The 17,408-nt window shown below is 51.8% G+C and overlaps 1 protein-coding gene across 1 annotated transcript in view; it reads right to left on the reverse strand.

Annotated features, from left to right (window-relative positions):
* Positions 1-1,247: 1,247 nt before the first annotated feature.
* Positions 1,248-17,408, reverse strand: part of CDKL5 (cyclin dependent kinase like 5) — a 40,807-nt gene continuing 24,646 nt past the window's right edge. Inside the window, exons 6-18 of the mRNA XM_061575786.1 lie at positions 15,886-16,006; positions 14,761-14,820; positions 14,089-14,179; positions 13,311-13,500; positions 11,694-11,774; positions 10,570-10,721; positions 8,122-9,211; positions 6,848-6,928; positions 6,099-6,216; positions 5,374-5,464; positions 4,980-5,106; positions 4,570-4,770; positions 1,248-3,617 (exon numbers count right to left, since the gene is read on the reverse strand). Of these exons, the coding sequence (XP_061431770.1) occupies positions 3,180-3,617; positions 4,570-4,770; positions 4,980-5,106; positions 5,374-5,464; positions 6,099-6,216; positions 6,848-6,928; positions 8,122-9,211; positions 10,570-10,721; positions 11,694-11,774; positions 13,311-13,500; positions 14,089-14,179; positions 14,761-14,820; positions 15,886-16,006 (2,841 nt within the window). The 3' untranslated portion in view covers positions 1,248-3,179. The remainder of the gene's footprint in view (positions 3,618-4,569; positions 4,771-4,979; positions 5,107-5,373; positions 5,465-6,098; positions 6,217-6,847; positions 6,929-8,121; positions 9,212-10,569; positions 10,722-11,693; positions 11,775-13,310; positions 13,501-14,088; positions 14,180-14,760; positions 14,821-15,885; positions 16,007-17,408) is intronic.

The following is a 17,408-nucleotide window of genomic DNA, read 5'->3' on the forward strand; positions in this document are numbered from 1 at the left end:
CAGGTGCCCGGTGCCAATAAGTCGTCATAGAAATCTGGTCTCGCATGCACACGCATCGGATTATCAGATGCACCCCCCAACCTGTTCTTAAAAATACGGGGGGGACACAGTGCATCTTCCAAGAGGGAGAATACGGTAAATACTCCAAACAGCACCTACCTGCACAGATACGAGCTGATTGTGTCACTCCATCTCCCCTTTCGACGACACCTCTGACGCGTTCCCACCTGACCACCCTGCGTGGCTGCCCGTGACCACCGCCACGTGACCACCCCCACGTGACCACCCCCACGTGACCACCCCGACTTAGCCGAGTGTGTCCCGTGGCTCTTGGCCACATGGAACGTTTAGTTTGTGGCTCGTACGAGTCACGAGGTTTGGCCACTCCCTGGGCAATTATAAAATGTGGTGAGTGCCCAGTGAAATCAACGTTTCCTTTTACAAACACCCACAAATAACCTCGCATTGGAAGTGAGCCTCAGACACGTGGCATGTGTTTGGAGTGTCAAGGCCGGTTCGGGTGAGCAACTCGTACGTTTGGAATGAAAACTCACAAGAAGGCGCTGGAGATGTAATCAGGAGAACGAGGTTGTGATGAGTGGGAGAGGTGTGCAGGGTGGCGGAGGAGGGCAGGTTACCGAGGCAAACACTGCAGAGGTTGCGATGCAAAGGGGAAAAGACAAAGCCAGATTGGTGGTGGTATATGTACCCTTAGGTTTTTTCGGTAAAGTCACGTGGGTAAAAAATGAATAATTAAAATAATAGAAATAATAGAAATAAAATAATAAATCACGTTTCGGAGGCAACACAAGTCTTCGTCATCAGGTGGGACCGCTGTGCTAAATCTAGCTGTGACGGTCCCACCTGATGACGGAGACTTGTGTTGCCTCTGAAACGTCGTGATTTATTATTTTATTTCTATTATTTGTATTATTTACTTTTTACCTACGTGACTTTACCGAAAAAACCTAAGAGTATGAATCCTTGCAGTCACGAAAGCTTCAAATCTAGAATTGGTGGTGGTGGTGTTGGTGAGAATCTGAGTGGTCTTTGAAAGGACCAAGAAGACCTAAAGTCACACAGTGGCGACGAGACCGAAGGAAGCAGTCCTCGGAGGTTGACTGTAAAATAGCTGAATCTAGCAGAGGGAAGGAAGCGATGGTGAGGTGTGGTGACATCAATGGCATTGGCTGTCGATCGATTGTTTTGCTAATCAAAATGCTCATACGAACACAAACGCGCACGTGTGATTCAGAAACAACCAGCTCTTTAATTGCATGACGTCTTAGTAACGCTTTACAAAACAAGACAGAAGGTAGATTTGCTATAGTAACAATAATAGTTCTGCCAAGGTAAACATCAAAAGCTATACTTGAGTGCACTTAGATATTATTGCCGTTCAAAGTATTAAGTAGAACACAAAACAGCTCGTATGTTGTAGCCGCATGCCTCGGGACCACAAGCCTGGGCTGACCCATGCACGAGATCGAAGCTTCGTTGTTGAGCAAACTTCGTTAAGAAGATACCGAGGCAATGGTGGAGCAGCGACACCGCACTTGAAATGGCCGGCAAAGCAATATTCATCTCGTCACCGTAAGCATCTTAGTTAGCCGCACTGATCGTGACCTGGGGGGGGATATTTTCAGGGTGTTGACAAGGCCCACTGGGCACTGGGCAAGCAGCAGCGTTCGCCGCTTGTTGAAGAGGTTCCCGGTTTGAAATTTGGCAGCCGCCCCCGGTTAATACTGCAGGGTGTATGCACTGCACAATACTACGTGCCGTCTGCCTGCTTCAGATCACGTGTGATGCCTTTTCGAAAACGGTCGGCCACTGCATGCCGGGTCTACACGGTCCAAATTTACAATTGTACCCACAAATTACTCAATTGGGATGAACCGCATGGCAATATCGCCCCCCCTCCCACTGTGAAACTACCGCAGCAGCAAGAGAAACACCGGGGTCTCTCCAACACACCGGTTGTATGTTGGAGAGTAAACCGACATTTACTCAAATTGTAAATATTGTGGTGCGTTTACTCACCGACACACAAGCAGTGTGTTGACTAGTAACTGATTAGCACGTTTTGTTTACGTGACAAACCTTATTAATTGGCTGTCGGGTGGTGGCGGGTTTAACAACACATTTATATTTACGCCAACTATCTCAAAAAACCTCTACGATGCAGAATAAGAAGAGTCATGACCTGCAGTGCGGTGAGTTGTTGTGGCCTACAGCATGGTGGTTGAACACAGACAGCACGGACGGGACGACACGGTCAAGCGATGCCACACAAACACACACGACTTCTCGGTTAACGACATTTCAAACGCCGGACGCACGGCCTAGACTCGTGGCTCCGCGACTCGTCCGTTTCGTGGATTGGTGCTTCCATTCGGTCAAACATTATTGCAAAAGTGCGTGCTAATTAAAGTGATAAACAAAAGATGGGACGAAACGAGGTACATAAAAAAAGGAGGGTAACAGCACACCGCATAAATAACTGTACGAAGAGGAGACACACGTGTGTGCGCGTGCGTCGCAGTGACAGGCAGCACACGAAGCAAAGACGCGAACAAAAATTACCGCGAAAACCAAACAAATCTTTCCGTCGCGATATTTACAACGATTATTGCAGAATATTTTTCAGAGAACATTAACGATTAAAAGCTTTTTTGCTTCTTAAGGTCGGGCTCAGCGACTTAAATGATTAGCATCCTTGAGGAATGCAGTAATTGAGAGTTGATTATCATTGCATGCTTTAACGAAATTAAAAGAACAAAAACTCCAATATGTTCAATAAATGTTAAGAATAATAAAAAATCTAATCAAAATTTTTTTTTTCAAACACTTGTGCCATGTGTGCGGAGTGGTGCTCATCTCCACAGCGGGTGCTGGGTTGGAAGGGAAAAGTCCACATTCCTATGGCAAGGACCAGTCTCCCTTTCGAGCACCCACTGCAGACTGCAGAGATTGGGGCAAATCATTTCATCTGCCCCTAAGGTGATGATGATGGGTAGATGGATTGATAATGATAATGATGGATTAATGATACTTCTCCTGCTGATCATTATTATTTGGCAGCTGCTGCTCGCTCAGCCACTCTCGGGAGTCAATCCCTGCGATTGCAAAACACCAACCCCCACTGCCAATACTCTACAAATCACTCTCGGGCTCATGGCTCACAGCGCCGTCTCTCTGAGCTCGCTCACGCCGTGCCTCTTGTACTGGGCGCCGCCGACAAGGCGGGCCTTCACATCCCACGGCTTCTTTGGCAAAGTGTCCGGCGCCACGGAGCGCTGCACGGACTGGGCGCTGTGATTCCCGCCGCCCAGCGCCGGCGCCGTGGACGTCGCCAACGCCGGCCTCTGCGGTTTTGCGGCATGGTCGCCCCACGTCGCTTGCCTTAGAGGGTACGGCTGCAGGTGGCGCCGCTCGCTCCGGACTGGCTGCTGCTGCTGCTGCTGCTGTTGATGCTGCTGATGAAGCTGCTGATTATGCTGTTGATGATGATGGTGGTGGTGGTGGTGGAGAAAAGGTTGTAGGCGGGGCTCTGGAGCCACGACGGGATTGGCGGATGCTGCCACCGTCGCAGAAGGTCGGCCCAGCAGTCTGATTGGCTGTTGACACGAGACGGGGGAGAGGATGAATCTTGAATCAAGATAACCAATTTGCTATTTTAAATACACATCTCTTCCCATTTTATTGTTATTATTTTTCCTTAACTAATAAATGTCATGAGAAACTTCTGTTCCTCAATTAAGATCATAAATCACCTTGGTTAAATCCCTGGAGAACAAAACCCACAGTGGAACCCAACATGTCTGCGGTGCCAGCTCAGAGCGGTATAGTTTATCACAGCTCAACTCTGAATCGGCCTCTAACACTCAGGCGAGGCTCAGGCTGGAGCCCCTCTCGGTTGCTGTCTAAGACACGCGAGTGGCTCAGCCGTGGATCAGCTCAGGCTCAGCTCATGGGAATCCTGAGCACGACTGGGACCATGCTCGGAGCCGGTTCAAGTTAAGGGTAGTGGCTTTGAGCCGGCTCACTTGAGCTGGGAACCAAGCCTGAGCTGAGCCGTGACTCAAGAATGCGGGCATCAATGTCTCTGCCCACTGATCTACCTCAGGGTTATTCTAGTTTAGAGATCCACTTCAGGGTGTGCGGGCAGGCAATCTAATATCATGGCTAAAATAAATATTTTTTAATTGTTATTGCGAACCTTTGTTGTTTCATAAACTTTTTGTCAAGGCATGAAATATTTAATAAAACCGATATGAAAAACGGATATTCATGTCATGACGAAATTTAGAAAATCGGACGACCCGATAATCATCAGGATTTATATCGTACAACGTAACCGAGTGTCGCCAAATCGCAGCCGCCCTGGTGCCTCTATTCGTGCCGGAAGCTCCCCAAAGGACAAACAAAACGATTACAAAGTGAAGGGACCCTGAAAGCGCGATAACCATCAAATTGTGAAACGTACGATTGTATCGTTAGACCCGACGCAAAGCCAACCCTAGTGCGGAGAGACGCGGGCGGCAGTGTCACCGCAAGCTGCGCACAGACCTGTGCGTGTGAGGTGGAGGAGGAGGCCGTGGAGGCGGTAGATGAGACCGAGTCGGCGCTGCGCTCGCCGTTATAGTGACGCATGCGTGGAGGTGGATCTGTCGAGCGGCACAACAACATGCTGCCGACGCCGCCGCCATCGCCACCACCGCCACCACGAACAGCAGCGCCTCTGTCCCTTAAGACATCCGGCTCAAGAACCTAATGCACGCAGGGGATTCAGAGACCGGACGATTGTGAGTTTGTCATGGCCGATGGCAAAATCACCCAGAATCTATCCTGATCTCATCAGCTCTCGGAAGCCAAGCAACAAATACGCAAGCGAACAAATTCTCGCGTGAAAAATCAAGTGCACAAACAAAAAAATGCGTTCACTCTTCGTGAAATTTTTTGGTGTAGATCTTCCAAACCTGGCTCTTAGTCTTCTTGCGGATGGCCTGCAGGAAGCCCAGCCGCTCCTCTTTGGTGCGGCAAACGGCGGCGGTGGTGGTGGTTGCGGCGGTGGCACCACTGCTTATGGAAACATCCAGTCCTCTCCTGCACACACCAATGGGCGGAGAGAGTCAGACTTGCAGAAGCCAGAAATGTTGATATCCATTCATCATCAGCCACGATCTATCAACTGCTGAATGCACCGCCCCCCCCTCAAGCTAACGTCATCCCCCCCCATGGCCCATTGCTGCTACCGCTGCATCTCGCTCCGGCACGTGAATCGATGCCGCGGCTCCATCTCCACGGTGGAGTCTCCAATGGATGCAAATACAGGATCTACACGGGAATTACCAGAGGGCGGCCCACACTCACCAGAGGTCAAAGGTAGACATCCGTTTGGGGCAGCCGTGCGCGTCCGAGTCTCGGCTTGTGATCCTGGTGGCACCATCCAATGCAGGCAAATCTGAAGGGGCGAATGAGTGAGCAAAATTAAGGAAATAGTAGGTAGGCAGGCACCGCCAGATACGCGCACTGGCGATTACACTGCACATGGATCTCCATAAGAGGTTTTTTTGGGTTTGATCGCGTAAATTTAAATGTGTCGCTAAACCCGCCACCACCCGACACAATTAGTAAGGTTTATCACATAAACACAACGTGTCAATTAACGACACATTCATATTTACGCGATTTAACCCAAACAAAAACTTCTTATGGATAATATTGGTCTTGAAAGCCTATGTGTTAAACTGCACAAGGCCTGTAATCTATGAGAAAGAAGAACTGGATCGGACACAATGAGAATCACAAACATTACTTAAACTGCAGGAGGAATCCGATGATACTATGCAGCTCTTTTTGAGAGATGCCCAGTAAGGGCGGGGAACACAATGTACGAGGGGATGGTCCGGTGAAGGCATTTATTACATCGAAGGGAAAAGAACGAAAGGAAGGCCGTGGATCGTGATGTTGGAGGGGCTGAAGGAAGGGGTCGTGAAGAGAGGGATGATGATGATGAAGGAGGAGGCAGCCAAGGCCCTGCCCACTAAGGAAGGGTGACAAGGAGACGTAGAAACAAAACAAAAAGTCCGCCTTGCCTGATCCGAGTTGGGGCTTGGATCTGTGAACCCCGTTGCTCGATTCCCGACACACCGGAGTATTCTCTTTGGAGGCTCCCGCCAACGCCAATAAATCAACGTCGCCCGGACAGGCCATCTGAAAATGACATCATCATCATCATCATCCACGAACAAATCCTCTGCTGGGTGAAGGCCTCCCCCAAGCCATCGCCAACTCTCATGGTTTCACAATGTAGCACCCGGAAGAGGAATACGCGGATCAGCATCGCTGTGGAAATATACAAGTAACAACAAAGCAAACAAGCTTGGGAAGGATGGCCGCACAGACCTGTGCACAGCCTGCACACACGGCGTTATCTATTTTGTCAAGTGGGATAGGGCAGGACGATGCCCGCCGGTTGAGGCTGAACACCAGAGTGGCGGCCAAGCAGAGAATGCGCCCGAGAGGACGTCCACGACGGAGATGGAGCGACTGGAGCGGCTCGATGTGCGCCCATAACAGAAGGCAACTTATCACGGAGGTTTTCACAGCCAATATTATTATCCAGTAAAGATGTTTGGGATACTGGGTCTCGCCATGTTTGTGTAAAAAGACCCTCCTCCCCACCCGACAGAGCCAAACAAATCAAAGTGTGTACAATAGAAAATCTAGATGAGAACCGCTTGCTCTTCAGGTTGGATCTGCCATTATTACCGTGGACTAGATTACAAAAAGTTCAGCGATCATTGTTACAAAAGGGGTGGGGGGGGGTGCCTCTCATCCTCACTGTGTGTCGATGATGGGGGGCCCGCGTAGGCTGTCGAGACAGCACCCTCAGAAACGACGGCTTCACGCGCCTCTGCACAGCCTGCGTACACACAGCACAACGCAATCAAGTCCTGATCCCTCGCCGCTCCCCCCGTTCTGGGACTGCGCTCCCCCATCCTAGAACATCACCCAGATGCGGGAGAACGGTGGCCAACAGTGGAACATTGCAGACGTCCAGAATAAAGGCCTCATTCGAGACCCCACACATCGTTCCTCAAAGACACCGGTCTACCTATTAACCGCAACAGAACATCAACAGGCTGGATGCGCACATCCACTAAAGACAAGCTGCAGTAGTGTGATTGTGGCCACACAACCCAAACAATGGACCGAATGTTAAACCACTGTAGTTTACACTGCTTCAGTGAACAGCAACATTAACCCAAATTGTCTCCTGAAGCCCTCTTGTGGCGAACATACCCCAACATTGATGTAGTGACATACGACGTCACTACTGTGTTGGCTCGTTATGGGTGCTGTTGGCGGGTGTCACGGAGGTCAGGTCAGGCCGTGAACCCAACAGGACACGTGACCGAACAAAGGGGGGCTAGGGACCCCAGGGGGGAGCTTGGGGGTCACGTGGGGGGAGTGGCCTGGGTCGGAGCCGGCCACGCCACGGCAGCTACAAGCGGGGTGTGAACAGAGCGCTGGGCTGTTCAACCCTGGGATAAAGACGCCATCAGCGGTCCTCGAGTCTCCGACCGTCGTTTGTGACCAGGCAGCCCGTCACCTGCCCTGGCCACGCTGTGTAGTACTCCCCGAGTGTTCGTGAGACTAGGAACGGTGGTCACCACCCTGCATATGTTCACGTTGGTTGTTATGGGTTAATAGTGTTGCCTCCAAGTTGAGTGTGCGCCTCAATTGAACCCACTACATTAGCATTTAGCTCCCGAAAATGTTGCCATAACGAGAAAAGCATACCCCATTGCCATTACTTAAACCATTGCAATGCCCTGCAGCAGTCTCAGGGACCCACGGTGGCAAACATCTCTTGACGTTGCACAGGCCTGCAAATGAGCACAGTCTGCCAGTAGGGGGCAACGTTGCTATGTGGATTTTCCCATTTAAATAATTGGCAGGTAGTTTTTTTTTAAGTTACGAAAGTTGCCTAACCATGAAGCCAGCACACACAGCTATGATGAACCTCCTGAGAGAGAGAGAGCGAGACACCCAGCCCTTGGGCTCACACGCACGACCCCAGCAGTGCCGGCTCCGTGTCTCCACGGCGACTACCTTCGCATCTCCCGCACCACAGTCGACGCAGGAGCAGGAACCGCCGCCCGTCAGCATCCCGACCGGCGCCTCGCACCGGCGCCTCCTCGTCCCCTCCCTCTCGCTCTCGGCGCCGCCGTACGAATGCCGCGTGCCGGCCGCCGCCTGCCCCAACGCTCCCGGCGTCACCACCGCCACCGGCGCCGGCACCGCCGCCGCCGGTCCAGCATTGCGCCACCTCAGCAGCCGGCCCTCGCCAGCGACTCCCACCTGGCGCCCGTTCCTCACGGCGCCGCCAGCGCCCGTCGGCAGCGGCGGTGCCGCGGGTCGCCGGACGGGAGAAGCCACCGACTCGGCGAGGGCTCGCGGCTCGTCCCTCGGTTCGATCGGCACGTCGACCCGCAGCAAGCGCTCCTCCGCCGTGCAGCGGCCGTAAACGTCACGCCTCTGGCGCTGCCCGCTCGACTTAAGGTACCGGCAGCCGGCGCCGGGCTCCGAGCCTCTCGGCGAAGTGGCGATCGACTCGGCGCTTTCCTTCCACAAACGGACGCCGGCAACGGCACCGGCGGGATTGGCGGCGGATGCAACCTCTGCGGTGTCGCTGCCGGACGAGAGACGCTTCTCTCGTCCGCCGAGGCTCTGCTCCGAGCCGCTGCCGGTCAGGGTTTTGGCAACGGTCGGCGCAACCGGGACGGCGCCCAGCGAGCGACGCTTCTCGAGCGCAGGCGCGCGTCGCGTAGAGAAGGGTAGTGGTGCGGTCGTGCCGTCGATCGGTGCTGGCTCCCCCGACGAGCCGTGGGACCGCCCGCTGGTTCGGAGTGACGGGAGCTCGCCGTTGAGTTGCTCGCTGGAGTTGGCGCTTTCGTGGTGCCGCGGCGGGTGCGTGCCAGGAGTGAATTCTGAACTGGTGCCACTGCCAGTGGTGGGAGGATGTGGCAGGGAGGAGGGCGATCCTGGGCAGCGATTGTTGTTGTCGCGGTCGTGGTTGTTGTTGTTGTGAGCGGGGAGAGTGGCGGAGGTGGCGCTGGCAGTTGTAGCCAGTTGTTGTGCTCCGCTCCTGGAGCTGTAATCCACGGAAGGGGCAGTCCCGGCATCCTCGCTTTCCCGAGGGCTTTAATAGCAAAGGAAATAAAATGAGAGTCTAAAATGAGAGAGAATAAACGACAGGCGCCTAACTATTAACCACCCCAGTAGCAAAGCGTGGTTGGCAGGGGCCCTGGTGTCAAGGCTTAATAGCAATAATACATTTGGTGTTCTCGCAAGTTGTATAGCCCAATGCTATAACGGAGCGGCTATGTTTTGCAGACAATCAGGAATAGTTTAATAGTAGGGAGCGATAAAAAAACACAACTTTGAAAAATTATGAAGCGAAATTAAACCTCGATTTAAAGCTTTCATGACTGCAGGGATTCATATTCTTGGTTCATTCGGTAAAATCACGTTTTCTGTTTTTTATTTCCCTTCCACGTGACTTTACCGAAAGAACCAAGAATATCAAATTAAACCGTCAAAACTCATCTGGGCGATAATGGTTATACCGGACTTTTTTGCCAGTATCAAAATATAAGAATAGGTTTTATCCGTTCTGGCAATAAAACAGTTGTGTTCAGATGTATATATTATCAGAGCGTGTTTTTGTTTGCATATTCACCAAAAGTACGTGAGGGATTAATGCAGACAGGATTCCTTGCAAAAGGTTTCTGTTTTGTGTCTTATTTTGTACGTATTTAACACCTCTTTTACTGCCAGAAAGGGTAAAACCTAGTCTCATGTGATAATCGTCATATTGCAGAATGTTATTTTGTATCGTGGTCGATCGTGAAATTATTACATCGTGGTAACAGTATTAACGGGGCCCCCTGTAACGGAGAGAACGGGAACCGCGACCGGTGCGTGCGTGTGTGTGCGTGTGTGTGCGTGTGTGTGTGTGTGCGTGTGTGTGCGTGTGTGTGTGTGTGCGTGTGTGTGCGTGTGTGTGCGTGTGTGTGTGTGCGTGTGTGTGCGTGTGTGTGTGCGTGTGTGTGTGCGTGTGTGTGTGTGCGTGTGTGTGCGTGTGTGTGTGCGTGTGTGTGCGTGTGTGTGCGTGCGTGTGTGTGCGTGTGTGTGTGTGCGTGTGTGTGCGTGTGTGTGCGTGTGTGTGCGTGCGTGTGTGTGCGTGTGTGTGCGTGTGTGTGCGTGTGTGTGTGTGCGTGTGTGTGTGCGTGTGTGTGTGCGTGTGTGTGCGTGCGTGTGTGTGCGTGTGTGTGCGTGTGTGTGTGCGTGTGTGTGTGTGCGTGTGTGTGCGTGTGTGTGTGCGTGTGTGTGTGTGCGTGTGTGTGCGTGTGTGTGTGTGCGTGTGTGTGCGTGTGTGCGTGTGTGTGTGTGCGCGTGTGTGCCTGTGTGTGCGTGCGCATGCGTGTGTGTGTGTGCGCGTGTGTGCCTGTGTGCGCGGGTGTGCACGTGTGTGCGCGGGTGTGCGTGTGTGCGAACCTGTGCTGTGTGGGAGACCCGTGCTTGTGGCTGGGATGGGCGGGGGGGCAGTCCCGCGTTGGGCGGTCCAGCAGGCGCTGTGTGAGGAACGCTGGGTGGTTGAGACCGAGTCCCGCGTCGAAACGCTCCTCCGGGTCCAACCGCAGCAAGTTCTGCGTGCGTAGCGACACGGCGCGCACAGATGCGCAGAGGCGCGTGCATATATAGGCACACAAAGTCAAACTCCGACCCATTTCATACGAGCTAATGACAATTAATTAAATTCTAATGAAATAAATTTGGTATTCGTGCATAGTCCGAGCGCCCTGGGCTAGCACCAAGGCGCTGTGCTTTTTCTCTCCACTGGTAACTCTTTTCCTTATAAACACTTTCTGTGTTTAGGTTGTTATCCTTCCTCCCGCGCTTCCGATTAGCACGGTTGGCTACGTACGGTGCAAAAGAAGTTCAACATATAAATACAGGGTGCTTCAAAAAAATGTTAATGCCTCGGAGAATTTCCAACAACACCACGACAAATGTGCCTCCGGGCTCTGGAAACCACCTGGAGAAGATTCCAGGCCATGTGTTGATGGTGAACAAGTGGAGACTCTGACTTGTTTAAGCTATTAACAAACATTTGCTATCATGTTACAGTGCATTATCCATTCTTTTGCCATTAAAAACGATAGTCCCATACAAGTGTTAACATGTGTTTGAAGCAGCCTGTATATATGTTTGTCATATCGATGTAGTCTGCCAGTAGAAAGCAGCGTTGCTGTGTGTAACCCCAATTGAGTAGTTTGCGGGCGATTCCCATAAACACAGACTGTTGTGGCTGCGCTGTGAGTGAGCGCCAATGCAGGCAGCCATTGCACACAGTGGGGCGGTGTGACACGTGGTGACACAAGGGGGGTGTGACACGTGGGGGGGAGAGGGTGACACGTGGGGGTGGTGACACAAGGGGGGAGTGGTGACACGATGGGGGTGACACGTGAGAACTCTACGCCGTGTTGGCCTTCATCAGTTGCTTACGAAAAGCAACTGTCCCAACAGTCTGTTCAGGCTATAATGGGGATCTTTGTTGTTGCTGATGTTACTGCCACTGTGGTTGTTGTTGTTGTTGTTGACTTAGCAAGAGCCATTACCTTAATGAGGTCGAGCATGACACCACTGAGCACACCGAGGTATCTGCGCTCCAGCGTTTCGGGATAGACGACGGTGGGGAACTGGAAACACAGAGACCGAAGAAGGGGCATGAGTTTAGATCCCAGCCAGAGGTCAATTCGTTACAGAATCAGAAGCTTTATTTACACTCGAGGAATCCCTGAGCTACGAAGTTCTTATTCACAGTTGTCTAGCAAGGGGGCGGGTCAGCAAGTTACGACAAACAATACAAAATTAATCAAACTCTTCATCGTTATCAAGGATAGCAAGGCACGGTTCTGCCCACACCCCCGTTTCGTGTATGTGTCACCGTGGCGTACACACACACGTACACACACGTACACACACACGTACACACACACGCACACACACACACGTACACACACACAAGTACACACACACGTACACACTAACGAGCTCCGCTCGTTGTTGTGAGCGTCGCTCCTCCGCCCTCCGTTGTTGTTGGAGGGCGACTGCCTCCAACTGCCCAGTAGCGTCCTTCACGAGCCTCCTCCACTGAGGCCGATCTTGACACCGCTGGTACCAGTCATCGGCAAGTCACACACGTACACACACACACGTACACACACACACGTACACACACACACGTACACACACACACGTACACACACACAAGTACACACACACGTACACACACGTACACACACGTACACACACACAAGTACACACACACGTACACACACGTACACACACACACACACGTACACACACACACGTACACACACACGTACACACACACACGTACACACACACACACGTACACACACACACACGTACACACACACACGTACACACACACGTACACACACACGTACACACACACAAGTACACACGCACACACACACGCACACACACACGCACACACACACGCACACACACACGTACACACACACGTACACACACACGTACACACACACGTACACACACACGTACACACACACGTGCACACACGTGCACACACGTACACACACACGTACACACACACGTACACACACACGTACACACACACGTACACACACACGTACACACACGTACACACACGTACACACACAAGTACACACACACAAGTACACACACACAAGTACACACACACAAGTACACACACACAAGTACACACACACGTACACACACACAAGTACACACACACAAGTACACACACACGTACACACACGTACACACACACACGTACACACACACACGTACACACACACAAGTACACACACACGTACACACACGTACACACACACACGTACACACACACGTACAAACACACACGTACACACACGTACACACACGTACACACACGTACACACACGTACACACAGCTCTCCGCACCTCCGATGAGCATGGCCGGCTACGTGCGAAAGAAGTTCAACATAACGTACAAAGATGAAGACCTCGTTTTACATTGGCCCCTGGCCCTGCTTGGCCCCGAGCCAGATTCAGACATCTTGTGAGGCCACAGCAGCACGGTTTGGTTCAGGCTCGGCTCGGCGAATAGGCCGCGAGGGCCCCTCCGTGCCATCCCGGTTCGGACGTGCCGGTGGAGGAGGGGTGTACGTGTGTGCGTCTCCCACCCTCAGGCCATGGAAGCGTGGGTTCCTGAGGAACAGCTGCCTCTGGTCAGGCAGCAGAGGTCCCAGGACCCGCTGGATGGTGTAGAGCTGGTCGATTTCGCTCTCGCCGGGAAACAAGGGCTGCCCGTCGCTCAGCTCGCCCAGGATGCAGCCCACGGACCACATGTCCACCGACTTGCCGTAGGGAGCGCTGTCGGATCAAATTAAAACCGTCAGTGCGGTGCGGTGGCGGCGCTCCTGCTTCACAGCAAGAAGGGACCGGTGTCGAGTTTGTGCGCTCTCCCCCTGTTCTTCATGGGCTCCACCACCACCTCCCACACACACAATGTAACTTTTCTTGGTTCAACATCCAAACGCTGAAAAATTAGCTGGAAATTACTCAATTGGGATTACAGGTAGCAACATCGTCATTTTATGGGCAGGGCTTCCGGGATAAACAAGTACATTGACATTTGCGTCTTTGCTATCATAAAGGTGCGACGCTTCATAGACGAGTGTAGTTTGCAGTCGTTTCAAAATAGCACGGCAGTGTTCTTACGTGGAGGGGGCGAGGGGGGGGCGAGGGGGGGGCGAGGTGGGGGCCAGGGGGGGGCGAGGGGGGGCGAGGGGGGGGCGAGGGGGGGCGAGGGGGGGGCGAGGGGGGGGCGAGGTGGGGGCGAGGTGGGGGCCAGGGGGGGGCGAGGGGGGGGCGAGGGGGGGGGGGGCGAGGGGGGGGGCGAGGGGGGGGGGCGAGGGGGGGGCGAGGGGGGGGCGAGGGGGGGGCGAGTGTGCGACTCACTTGAGCAGCAGCTCGGGGGAGCGGTACCAACGCGTGGCCACGTACTCGGTGTAGTTGGCGTTGCTGCCATCAGACAGGTTCCTGGCGAAACCTTGGAGATGAGAGGAGACGTGTTCTCATCCGTTCAGTCGTCATCGCTGGGAGGTGGCCGGCTGACATGAATAAGACCCGCGCTATGATGGCACATGAACGTGTGTGTGTTGCTGTGCATGTCTACGTGTGTCTCGGTGCCCGTTTGTATTTCTCCGTGTCTCTGTGTGCGTCTCCGTGTCTGTTGCCCCAACTGCGCATGCACGACCGAGGGAGCCGAGAGGGCCGGAGTGGGGGCCGACGGCTGATCTCTGCCACACTGCGCCACAGCCAATGGAGGGGGCAGTGCGGGAGGTGGGAGTTGGATAGGTCACTGAACACCTGGGACTTTGTTACGGCGGTCTACCACCTGTTGCAAATCACTGATCTACGTCAGTAACAACTGATCTTAATTTGAAATTTTCATTCATCCATCCTTGGACCTCATTTTTATTCAGGGGACATGACTTGAGCCTTGTTATATCGAGCTCTTACTGTACATTCATCAACAACACTGTGGCCTTGAATGGAAAATAACAATTCTAAAAATAACATTCTCAGTATTAAAATCACGTATCATGAGACACACAGATGAGAGCTCACCAAAGTCACACAACTTGAGGACATCATCCAAGCCAATGAGGAGGTTCTCTGGCTTGATGTCTACAACAGATTGTAAGAGAAATAGATGGGTTACTTTCCAAAACAAACTCAAATAACTTTTCAAAGACACATTCGTCAACAACACACAGAGACAATTGCGATCAAGCGACTAAAGTGAATTATAATGATGATCTGGAAGGGCTAGGAAGTTGACATTTGGACAACTGTAGAGAGAGACGTATGCCTCCCCTCAAACTTTGGGGAAGCCTTCATCCAGCAGCTGATTGTGGCGAGATGTTAAATACATCGCCTGGCATACAGGAAGACGTGGGTTCGATCCCGACCCTGATGCCTGTATATGTGGAGTTTGCATGTTCTCCCCATGGTTGCGTGGATTTGTCTCCGCGTCCTTCGGTTTTCTCCCTCCACATTTAGAAACGTGCGTTTCGAGTATTTGGCTGCTATAAATTTCCACGTGATAAGCCACTTCGTTGAGCAGTAACGTGGCCAGGTCGCTTCTGAAGAAGAGCTGTACAGCTCAGTGGGCCTTACCTTGTAGTTTTTGATTGCAAAACGACCACAAGAGGTGAAGGAGGAAATTGATGGTCAAAGGGTCACTGACATCAGCTCGGCGGTCAGGGTTAAGGGTCTGACGATGGCTGATGAGGACTAAATATAAACATCTGGAACTCTGTCACTTAAAATGTCCTTGGTTACACTTTCAATCTAACTCACAATTTCCACTGAGCTGTCGATTCTTTGTAACATCGCTCGCATTTGACATGCATCCTTGTCTATTTTACAAATTAGTACAATAGAGAGTGTCTGTTCCATGTTTCCGTAACTTAATTGACCGGTCAAAAAGAATCCGCCCAAGCCAACATATATACGCTATGGGAAATGCATTATTTAACAATTGATTTGTGTTCATGTCCTCAAAGTGTCCTCAAGGTCAAAGTTATTTCCTGCTCCAATGACACATTGAGGGCAGTGGAATATTTGGAAGAACCCTCTTGAAGAAGTCTTGAGGCTTTCGCGGGTTAACCAAGCGCGGTAAAAAAATATTAAACAGGAAAGATAATCTCAGCTCCCCTGCTCTGCTCGCAGCGGAGGGGTGTGACTTGCCTCGGTGGATGATGTTGTTGTGGTGGCACCAGTGAATGGCCTTCGTAAGCTGGTAGATGTAACTTCGGACCTTCTCTGGTGGAACTCCGTTTGGCAACTCCTCCAGAAGCTGAAGCATGTTCTGAGGAAGACGGGAACGGTCGTGGGAGGGTCGGGGGGCAGGCAATTGGTGTGAGTCATCATCAGCCGTGATCAATCCACTTCTGGATGAAGGCCCCAGGGGGGGGGGGGGAGGCAACCTGCCACAATCTCTCACGATCCTGCGATGCAACAATTCCGACATCTGATGAGATCGGGCACATCCCAGGTAATTTGGTCACGGACTATACAACAGTAAAATGACCCCTATTGTGATTGGTATTATTGTTGTTCCCTACTATAACGTGACAAGCTTGGTTACAAGGTGGCGAAGGAACAAATGCTTGCTGCCACGCTCAGCGGACCGCACCGATGGCTCTGAATGCACCAACTCACCTGTTGAATATTTTCCTTCTTACTCAGAAGCAACACGAGGGCTCGCTGTGTAACACACACAGGCATCTTTTCAGAACTATCGTCAGCAAAGGAGAGACAGCTAGAGGCGCTGGTGTGTTTACTTTTAATTAGAAGTGTTTGGTCCTCATAGGTTGAATAAGCCAAATAAGTAAAAAAATGCAGAAAATTTAACATGAAGTGTTTTTTTGTGTGCAGTGGTTGTTGACTGCTCTGGGACCATCAGCTCCCCACACCTAATAACTCAGTATAATCAGAGATGGCCCAAACCCAAGCTTAAACCCAGAATCTCAATGATGCTCACAAGGATATCATGAACACCCTGAGAGTGTTTACGACACAACTGTTATGAATCCTGTGAGTAGAAGACTCAGTTACCCAGGCCATACGCTTGGACGCAGGATCAGAATCTGACACAACCATTACGACGAGAGAGAAACACCCAGCTCCAGAGTTAAAACTTACGCACTCAATCGTGCCGACACGGCCATCATGAATCCAGCAATCCAGCCTGAACTCATTATTCCTGCGATGGAAATTCAGTGGCTCCAACACCACGTGGCCAGTATGAGCCCAATCAGCTGCCTTGCTACCTCCCATAATGAAAGACACCTTGTAAACCCCCGGGCCAAGCAGTCAAGCAGACAAAGAGGCCGATGTGTTTGTGCGCGTGTGACAGGCACAGTCACGCAACTCTGAGCTGCTATGAAATTAAGCGACGCGTCTCTCACACACACACACTCTCTCACGCTCACACGGCAAACACCTGCCCCCATGATTAAGAGTGAGCCGTTGTTCTTCGGCAGAGGTGGGCAATTTTTTGTCGCAGGCTGCCAAGTCAACAAGCTTGTGTGTGTAGGTGGGTCAGGGGGGCTGAGAGCCCTGCGGTTAAAACCTTCAGATTGGGTGTCTGTCTCTCTGTAGAGTAGTCGTGTTAGAGAAAAGTGATGATTGTGGTGGTAGTTGTGTTGGTGATGATGCTGCTGTTGATAATTATTATTCTTTAAAACAATGTCGGTGATGATAATGAC

This window comes from Lethenteron reissneri, chromosome 59 (genome assembly GCF_015708825.2).
Source record: "Lethenteron reissneri isolate LAM-NWPU_2019-01 chromosome 59, ASM1570882v1, whole genome shotgun sequence".
Classification (NCBI taxonomy): Eukaryota; Metazoa; Chordata; class Hyperoartia; order Petromyzontiformes; family Petromyzontidae; genus Lethenteron; species Lethenteron reissneri.